Below are 10,549 nucleotides of genomic sequence, written 5' to 3'. Positions count from 1 at the left end.
TTTTTATGCCTATAAACCTTAGCTTAAGCGATACAACAAATGGTAAGTATTTGAGCTATGTTAGCAAACCTATATTATTATGTGGCCTCATTTAGAAATCAAATTCCATGCTTGCTTTTCGAAGAATATGACTAGTATTACAATACATTCAACAGGAATAATTAAGCAGCTTGCTTACAGCCTATATGGAGAGTCCTGGCTAGGTACAGCATTCTAATGGTCTATTGAATATTTAGCATGTCAACGATGGCCTTATTTGTGACTATATATATACCTATCTCAAATGCATCTTGTCTGCCATTCTTATGATGTTGCCGTCTATGATTTATATAGGTAAAACAATCCACTAAACGTTCACTTTATAAGACCAACCAATGAATGTCTACTTGTTAATGATATATTTGTAAATTTGCCCAACTTTATTAGATGACGTATAATATAATACACACCTTGAAATATTCTCCTTTCAAAACGTCAATGATGACTTGGCAAGTTTCGGGAATTATCTTGCCCAGAGTTTGTCTTCCAATCGCAGTTCTATAATGCAAGTCAGTGAATGTTCCGCCGGCAGCCAAAAATCGCAGGGTTGCACATAATCTATCATGAAGAGAAATAGCTTCCCTCATTATAGTATTTTTTTTTTAATAAATGGGGAGACCAAATTATACAGTTCTGTGTATACATCCTCCGACATTCGCAAATAATTGCGGAAATCGCTCGGTTGCAAACGCAATTCTCGTATTAAATTTGTGTGGGATAATGTCGTTCGTTTCCTTATCCAATGTTTCACCCAGTATTTGTGTACCCTTTGCTTCGTTATTACATTATCTGCCACCCAATAACCCAAAAAACATAAAACGTCGGTATCATTTAACGCCATCACGATTTAACCGTCAGATATACGTATATTATCTATGCTGTCAAAGTCGACTGTTTTACTCGTCAAATTAATTATATACTCGTTTCGTTGAACGTCTGTTGGCCAGTAGCAGAACGTCGAAAAATCTGAAGACTTATTGTCGTCGGACTTTTGGCTCGCCAATGGAGCGCTGGCATGAGACATATCAAATTGAATACCAAAGACAAAGCACGCCACGAGCGTCAGTCCTGCCAGCCGGTAAAAAACAAGATGAACAACCAGAGAGGTAAATAATCGAGAAGAAAAGGGGGTAAAAAGGGGCCAGCGCAGAAGAACACAAGGCAAAAATACGATCAACATCTCAAGGGACTTCAGAGTCAACAAGAATAATAAGAGTTTTAATGGTAGGTAAAACTCCTTTCATTATTAAACCGCGTGGTTATAAAACTGGCAACACTTTGGCCAATTCTAAATGTCTATGGTAGACAGCAATAGTATTTTAGTCTATGGTATAGCCAGTGACGGCAGTGACACGCGGCAGTGTTGTGAAGGTATTGACAGATTATTATGTAAAATGTCACATAAAATGGAAGTAAAAACTGAAACCATCGATGGAATATTGCCTGAAGAAAAGGCGGAGGTAATCAGCGATGGCACATGTCAATGGATTGACCCAAATCACGTCAAGAGCGAAGGTCGATTTGACGTGTCAGTCAAACAGGAAAATGTCGAGGACAGCAGCAATATTATCCACTTCAAAGAGGTAAGTAGATTCCAAATTTGTTTATGCGAGGGTATTTATAATTTTGTTGACAAATGCGAAGTCAATTTCTAAACTGAAGTAAGCACAACTATTCTAGAAGAAAGGGCTATGAGAGTTCTTCTCCAGAGGTGGATTGGCTCTGACTGATCATAATAGTGATACTGTTAGGGTTCAAGTCACCGCCATCTTTAGATTAATAAAACCTGAGCATAACTTTTTGCACAAGCAACGAGTGGTCCACTTTTCAGCTGTCAAAATCAGATCCTTGATTGCTTGACATATTGATTCGCCCTTTCTCGTTTCAAATTGAATTATAAAAAATTCTCAAATCAAATATTAACTATCAGTGTTATTTATAAATAATATACATTCCTGTTATTCATCAGCTGTCAAAGTCAGACTAGTCCTTCACACAAAAACCGGTGGTAATATTGATTTCCGAAAAATATATAACATTGATAATAAAAATATATAGCATAACATTTGTAGGTGTGTTAATGCTAATGTATTATTTATCATGTAACTTATCTATTCAAATCAAACCATTATCTGTGTTATTATTATTTATATTAATAAATAACGCGTCAGTATGATCACTACTCTATATAACAATGACAGTTCATACATAGACAACAACGGAAGGCGCGGAAAAAGTAGGACCAGTTATTGTGAATGTATCGGCATTCTACTTTAGTCGGCAATGCTCTGACCATAATGGTGATACTGTTAGATACATATGCTTCAAGTGCAATAATCATTCAATGTGTGCAAATAGTGTGCGAAATAATCACAAAATTATGAGTAGCTTCAACAGAACATGGGAAGGCGCATGTTTGACATCACGCGACAAGACTGATTACGGTGGCAATCAAAATTACGCAATGTTATGCCGTGTCCGGAAACTTGTACATATGCAGTTCACCGTATCACACTTCACCGTAAATGTTGTATCGGAAATGGTATTATCGGTATATAGTATATAGAATCGGTATATGGCCGTCTATTAAAGACCGTCCAATCTCTTTGGGTCGTATAGTACCTACTGACATAAAATTCATGTCTAAATAAAATATGGTTCTTGTCTGTTAACACTTTACATGAAGCCAGCCTGCAAACAAATTTTGAAAATATTTGATATATTGGATTATTTCTTTAGTTAGGTTAAGTTTTCATTTTTGAATTCATGAATTTAGCCTAAATCGGCAATCAAAATTGAATTAATGTTCATATTGATTCTAATAAAAGTATAGACCGTATAGTCTTACGACCTATACGGCATAAGCCCCACATCGAGAAGCGGGCCCCTAAGGCTAGGATCTTTGGCGGCCCCCCTACCTATCGTTAAGGGTAAAGGCAGTGTAACGCTCTACAGTAGCGTTTTCCAAATGGTTTACGCGGTAAAATAAATGTGTATATTCAGGGCCTTAGTGTATATACATCCATTTGAATTATGGAGATATTGAATATTGATACACAAATAAAGATTAAATCGTAGAACCACATTATTTTAAATAATAATATTATTGAAAGAAAATAGCGCCACATGCGACTTCTATTTTTACTAATAAAGCAAATTTTTTATGTGTGTTTATCTCACTTATCTGGTCGACTCGCCTCGCCGGGCCCCTAGACTAGAGCCCTGTAACCCCCCCTCTTGTGGGGGCCATGCTATACAGTGATCTCTGTCTAATAATAAAGCTCACGGCGAACTGTGCTACTGTGAAATGTTTTACGTACTTACAATTTACATGTAACCATGTTGTGCAGCTAAACTGATAAAATGGCATTGGGTCGTAATGTCGTTCGGTGTGTATACAATCACTTGCCGAATGCTGTCATATATTGACGGCCACTGATTGCAGAAGAATGAGCTGTATGAGAACTGTTATATATGATTAATTATGATGTTATTTTCAGGAGAGTGAGAACGTTTTGATCAATATAAAGACTGAGGATGATGGAGTCATCATCAAAGAAGAATTTGTTGACAATGCAAACCGCCAAATTCAAAATGAGTCCCCTCTACCTAGCTGCTCTTATTCAAAATACAGGCCACTGAATCAGGTACGTTCAAAGCGGCTTTGAAGGGGCCCGGCGTGGCGGGTCGACATGTTAAGTGAGATAAAAACACACCACAATTTTCCTCTTATATTAAAATAATTACAAGGTAAAAATAACTTTTATATACTACGTTTTTAAATTTTCTGTTGAATCATATAAACTTGACAATTCTATGTATTAATAAATACTGTTTTTTGTACTTGATAGAAATAGGTACTGAATAAAAATGAAAGAATAATGAAATGTCATTTTAACATTTTATATTGATTTCCACAGTAACGCACGTATATATTAATAATTTAGTTGCTTGGACTATCCCCTTAGCACGCAATAATAGTAGGTATTTTACTTTTTACAAATTTCTTCCGAAAGAACTTTTCATACAAAACAGAATTATAACAGAATTAACTGAAAATGAATTCAACTCTGCTTAAAGATGGCTAAAATATTAAAAAGATGCATTGGCATCATGTTCTGATATATTTTTAATGTTTCAAATGTCTAGCTAGTCGGGAAGTTAGTTAAAAATTGATTGCAAGATTTGTACTGGACAATCAACCACCGGACAAACAAGATTACGTGCTAAGAAAAACGTGGTAAAAAGCGCTGCATATCATTTGGGGAGCACCACTGTATAACATTATACTGTCTTGAATCTCAGCGATAGCTTGGAGGGCCCGCCAAACATCGTAGCCTGGGGCCCCGCTTCAGGATATGAGGGACATGGTTTATTGGCTCTGGCTGATCATAATGATGATACTGTTCGTCTTATTGTGCCATCCCCTAGCGGAGATTGGCCACCATCAACGCGATCTTAGTTTTGTCGTCTTCTACGTGGAACATTTCAGTGGAACTGTACTCGTACCAATCACGGAGGTTCTTAACCCACGACATATGGCGCCGTCCTCTGCCACACTTACCATTGATCTTTCCTTGAATGTCAAGTTGGGGAATGTTGAACTCTTGTCCTCTCATAAAGTGGACGAGGTACTGTAGTTTCCAGGTTTTGATACTACGTTGAACTTTTCTTTTCTTCCCATTCTGTTACATACTTCATTGGAGATCTTGGCATTAAGTTTGACAGTAAACTGGTGTTTAGTGGTCATATAGATACCATCTGTATAAAGGCGCTAAAGATGTTGGGCTTTGTCTTGCGTACTTCCCGGGTCTTTTCGGATGTTACGGTACTAAAAATTCTCTATAACTCCTTAGTTAAAAGCAGACTTGAAAGTGGGTCTATCGTTTGGGCCCCGCATCAGTTAAAGTACGGCCTTATGGTGGAGAGAGTAGAAAAGAAATTTTTGAGACTCCTTTACTTTCGGCTGTATGGATATTATCCGTGGCTCTATCCGACTGACTTTCTATTAGGTATGCTTACATACTGTAGCTTAAAATTTAGAAGGGATCTTTATTTAGCTACATATTTTTTCAGACCTATACGCGGCGTAAATGTGAACCCTGCCATTCTTGGTGGTGTTGGCTTGTGTGTCTCTGATAATTACCTTAGGAATCGAAGGCATCCGTTGTTTGTTCTCCTAAGGTGCAGAACTAACCTGCCATTAGTAATGCCAATTGGGAGGGCAATAACCGTGTTTAATGAAATCGCTTCGGACACTTATTTTATGTCATGTCGTGAACGCTTTAAATGTATAATTTGTTATGTTTAATGTAAAGTAAATAAATTTGAATTTGAATTTGAAAAATTTGAATTGATACATTGGAGGCCACTGATTGCAGAAGAAAAAAATGTGTGAGGAGTGTTACATACTATTAATAATGATGTTATTTTCAGACGAGTGAGAACGTTCTGATCAATATAAAGTCTGAGAATGAGAATGAGGGAGTCGTCGTCAAAGAAGAATTTGATGACAATGGAATCCGCCTAATTAAAAATGAATCTCCTATACCTGGCTGCTCTTATTCAAAATACCGGCCATTAGACCAGGTACGTTCAAGTAATATATAATATGTTGTTTTTTTAAGCCCAATAGAACTTTAAATTGTAGATAGAAACGTTAACTTTGAAGCATTTCTTTTCAATATTCGATAAGCATTTCATGTAAACACTAGTCGTTTAAATCGTCGTTATTATCTAAGGCGCCCGTAGTTTAATTGGTAAAATATGCTGGCGCGAATCCAGTAGATACTGGTTCAAGTCCCGTCATGTGTCGTATTTTTTCTACAAGAATGATTTTTTTCTAATGTGTATATGCATGAGATGTTTTTAAATTGTGTACCTATATTCAGTATATAGAATGTTACATTCTGATATCTTATGTCAGATCATTGCCGACTAAAGTAGAAAGCCGATACATTTACAATGACTGGTCCTACTTTTTCCGCGCCTTCCGTTGTTGTCTATGTATGAACTGTCATTGTTCTATAGAGTGATCATACTGACGCGTCTGTCGTGTTTACACAGGTAATGGTTTGATTTGAATAGATAAGTTACATGATAAATAATACACTAGCATTAACACACCTTCTACAAATATAATGCATAGATTATTGCTACATATTTTTTAGAAATCGATATTACCACCGGTTTTTGTGTGAAGGACTAGTCCGACTTTGACAGCTGATGAATAACAGGAATGTATATTATTTATAAATAACACTGATAGTCAATATATTTGATTTGAGAATTTTTGATTATTCAATTTGAAACGAGAAAGGGCGAATCAATGTGTCAAGCAATCTGGGATCTGATTTTGACAGGTGAACAGTGGACCACCCGTTGCTTGTGCAAAAAGATATGCTCAGGCTTTATTAATCTGGTCTGATTCGTTGAAAAATAAAATGGGTTATCTATTAATCAACCCGTGAACCACTGATTATTCGGCTATCAGCCGAAAGCACTACCTTTACGCTACGGTATGATACTGCAATCGTGACGATTATACAGTATAATATTATAGTTTAAAATTGTTCCGTTGCCTAGGCAGCGAATTTATTATTGACGGCCATTTGCAATTCCTTCGGTAAACAAACGATTAAACGTCAGAGTGACAGTTGGTACTTTAAAAATAAAATTTAATTAGATAATTTAGTAATATAAGTTAAAATTTATAGAAATAAACTAACGGCGCTTTAATAAGCGGCCCGTTTTCTTACGTGTCTAATTTAACAAGATATTTAAGAGCTAGTTGAAGAATCTAGGTTATCACAAGTTTTGTTTTTGTTTTGTTACGCCAAAAAGGTATAACTTCTAACGCGCGTACTTAAGTACACACACCGATTTTTTTTAATGTGTGGAATTGAATATAACAACATTATTCTTATTGTAGATTTCTACCCAGCAATATTACACTGTACGTCACAGAAATACACCGGACATGGATACAAAAGATACAGCTGAATATAAAACAGCACAAGATATGACGATGCGGCACTTAGAGATAACTACAGATGAACCAATCGTCAAACAGGAAGTTCAGAAATTATACTTGCCAAAGGAGGTTCGAATTGTGTTAAGAAGAGTTACATATTTTCCACGTAACTTTATTTGCAATGATTGTTATGGAGTGTTTGAATCTGTAAATCATCTAAATAGTCACTACATATCATGCATGAAGTCTCAGCATTTATTTACAACTGCTGAAAAAATACATCAATGCGATGTGTGTTTTAAAAAGTTCTTAGGAAATAGTGACCTCAAAAGACATAAAATGACACACACTGTTGAAAACCCATACCAATGCGATGTGTGTTTTAAAAATTTTCAGGGAAGTGGTAATCTCAAAAGACATGAAATGACACATACTGGTGAAAAACCACACCAATGCGATGTGTGTTTTAAAAATTTTATAGCAAATAGTGATCTCAAAAGACATAAAATGACACACACTGGTGAAAAACCACATCAATGCGATGTTTGCTTAACAAAATTTCGGTTAATTGGTAATCTCAAAAAACATAAAATGACACACACTGGTGAAAAACCACATCAATGCGATGTGTGCTTTAAAAATTTTCTGCAAATTGGTCATTTAAAAACACATCAAATGGCACATACTGGTGAAAAACGATGTGTGTTTAAGGAAGTTTAAAGCAAAAAGTGATCTCAAAAGACATAAAATTACACATACTGGTGAAAAATCACATGAATACGATGTGTGCTTAACAATATTTCAGCTTAATAATGATCTCAAACGGCATGAAATGGCACATACTAGTGAAAAAACACATCAATGCGATGTGTGTTTAAAAAAATTTCTACAAATTGCTCATCTCAAAAGTCATAAAGTGACACACACTGTACAAAAACCACACCAATGTGTTTTTCAAAATTTCACCTAATTGGTAATCTCAAAAGACATAAAAAAACACATACAGATGAAAAACCACATCAATGCGAAGTGTGTTTTAAAAAATTTCTGCAAATTGATCACCTCAAAATACATAAAATGACACATACTGGTGAAAAACCACAACAATGCGATGTATGTTTTAAAAATTTTCTGCAAATTGGTCATCTCAAAAGACATAAAATGACACACACTAATCAAAAACCACATCAATGCAACGTGTGTTTCAAAAAATTCCAGTCAATTGGTCATCTCAAAAGACATGAAATAACATAACACATAGTGGTGACAAACCATATCAATGCGATGTATGTTTTAAAAAGTTTATTGAAAATGTTGATCTAAAAAAACATAAAATGACACACAATGGTGAAAAACCACATCAATGTGGTGTGTGCTCAAAAAAATTTCTGGAAATCAGACATCTCAAAAGACATCAAATGACACATACTGGTGAGAAACCACATCAATGCGATGTGTGTTTGAAAACATTCAGACAATTTGGTCATCTCAAAACACATAGAATGACACATACCGGTGAAAAACCACATCAATGCGATGTGTGTTTAAAAAGTTTTCTAGAAATTGGTACACTTAAAAAACATAAAATGACACATACTGGTGAAAAACCACATCATTGCGATGTGTGTTTAAAAAAATTTCAACAAATTTCCAACCTCAAAAGACATCAAATGACACATACAGGTTAAAATCTAATTCAAAGCTTTTAAAAAATAACTTCAAATCGGTCATTACAAAACTTGTAATGAAAAACTGGCTTAAAATCACACCAGTGCAATGTGTGTTTTTAAATTGTTCTGATAATTAATAAACTAAGAAACATCAAAATGAGACAAACATGTAACGAATCTAGCTCTGCCATTAATTAACTTAAAGAATATCGCAAATCAATGTGGCCACCAAGCCCTCCGCATGAGCCGATTTTAGTGAGTAATGTTTTACCAAGCGCATAGCCAACACGCCAGTGTTGCCATAATATAATTTATAAAAACATCGCTTGTAAAATTATAACATTGGAATAAATATTCGATATCTGGAAACACTACGACACGCACAATGTCATTTATATTTTCGAATAACCCAGGAAAGGGTCGCGGAGGAAGCGTGAAAGGGGCGAGGCCAGTGCGTGAAAAAGTTCGTCATGTTTTGAAGGACAAACAGATGCAATAGCTCCATCTATATTTTTCTATAATCTAAGGTCGCCACCTTTGCTATAATATTAATGATTTGTTATAATAATCTAATACTACTTCTAGCTATGATGAAGCATTAAACCTCTAGGTGGTAATGTTTTATCTTTCTTGAATTCTTTTAGTGACTAAGTATTATAATATTTTACTTGTTTTTACTGTATTAAATTGGTCTTCATAATTAAAAAAAAAATGGCTACAAACAAATTTAAACATCTTATTCCGAGTACCCATTGACGAGTCGTAACTGTGACCGTTGTAGATACAGCAACTAGCAAGGACGACAAATAATTAGTTCGCAAGCCTAATAAATAATTGTTCTGCATCTAGAGATGGTTTGAATATCTGAAACAGTTACAGCCAGTGACGTCCAGTGGGCATTTTTTTTTCAATTCAATTCATTTATTTCACATATTGTTGACATTACAAATTATAAGTTTAAGACGTTCACAACATGACATTTAGAAACAATGAAATATTATTAAAACAATATTAGGTACATAAAAAAAGAGATAGATCAACAGTTATTCTACAGTATAAATGTGTAAATACAAAAAATATATATAGGTACAAGGAAGTACACCGGATGAGTTAAGCAGACCCTATTTTAATAATTTATAAAATAACGTCCACCTATACTCATCCTCACGTAGATGGAATATATCAACATCCGAAGCGATTTGGTTGAACAGAGTTATTGCCCTCCCAATTGGCATCACCAATGGCAGGTTAGTTCTGCTCCTCGGGAAAACAAACAACTGATGCTCCCGATTTCTAAGATTGTTATCAGGGACACAAGTCAATACTACCAAGAATGGCAGAGTTCTCATTCACACCACGTATAAGTTGAAAAAAATAAGTGGCCAAGTATTGATATCTTCTAGCACTTAAACTACTGTATGTAAGCATACCTAAGAGAAAGTCAGTTGGATAAAGCCACGGATAGTATCCATATAACCTCAAATAAAGGATTCTCAAAAATTTCTTTTGAACTCGCTCCACCATAAGGTCATATTTCAACTGATGCGGGGCCCAAAGAATCGACCCACTCTCAAGCCGGCTTCTCACTAAGGCATAGGGGGCAGTTACTCGAGGGGCGTCAAATCAAGGAAAATCATTTGGAATATACCTATAAAAATAGCAACATTAATTTAATAATAACAAAAATATCTTTCCATTAAAAAAATAGCTCACTGGTTTTGTCGGGTTCGCGATATCTAGTTTACCTCCTTTGCCCTTTGATGTCCTTGGTGACCATAAACGACACGTGTAGATTTGCGAATAATTAGTCTGATATTTTGTTAGTAATGTATCCATAGAAGACAATTATATCTTAGATATTGGACTC

General features: G+C 35.3%; 1 protein-coding gene across 1 annotated transcript; it reads left to right on the top strand.

Moving 5' to 3' along the window:
- Nucleotides 1-1,366: 1,366 nt before the first annotated feature.
- LOC147077507 (uncharacterized) lies at nt 1,367-9,395 on the top strand. The gene is made up of 4 exons (XM_085941516.1): nt 1,367-1,622; nt 3,540-3,686; nt 5,476-5,628; nt 6,971-9,395. Exons 1-4 carry the CDS (start codon nt 1,434-1,436, stop codon nt 7,730-7,732), a joined length of 1,251 nt encoding a protein of 416 aa, XP_085797642.1. The 5' UTR covers nt 1,367-1,433; the 3' UTR covers nt 7,733-9,395.
- Nucleotides 9,396-10,549: the final 1,154 nt, after the last annotated feature.

Source organism: Rhyacophila brunnea, unplaced genomic scaffold (genome assembly GCF_057557595.1).
Source record: "Rhyacophila brunnea isolate RB1 unplaced genomic scaffold, BYU_Rbru_1.0 scaffold_13, whole genome shotgun sequence".
Lineage (NCBI taxonomy): Eukaryota > Metazoa > Arthropoda > Insecta > Trichoptera > Rhyacophilidae > Rhyacophila > Rhyacophila brunnea.
The sequence above is the reverse complement of the archived record's forward strand: the minus strand, read 5'-3'. Positions and strand labels throughout refer to the sequence as shown.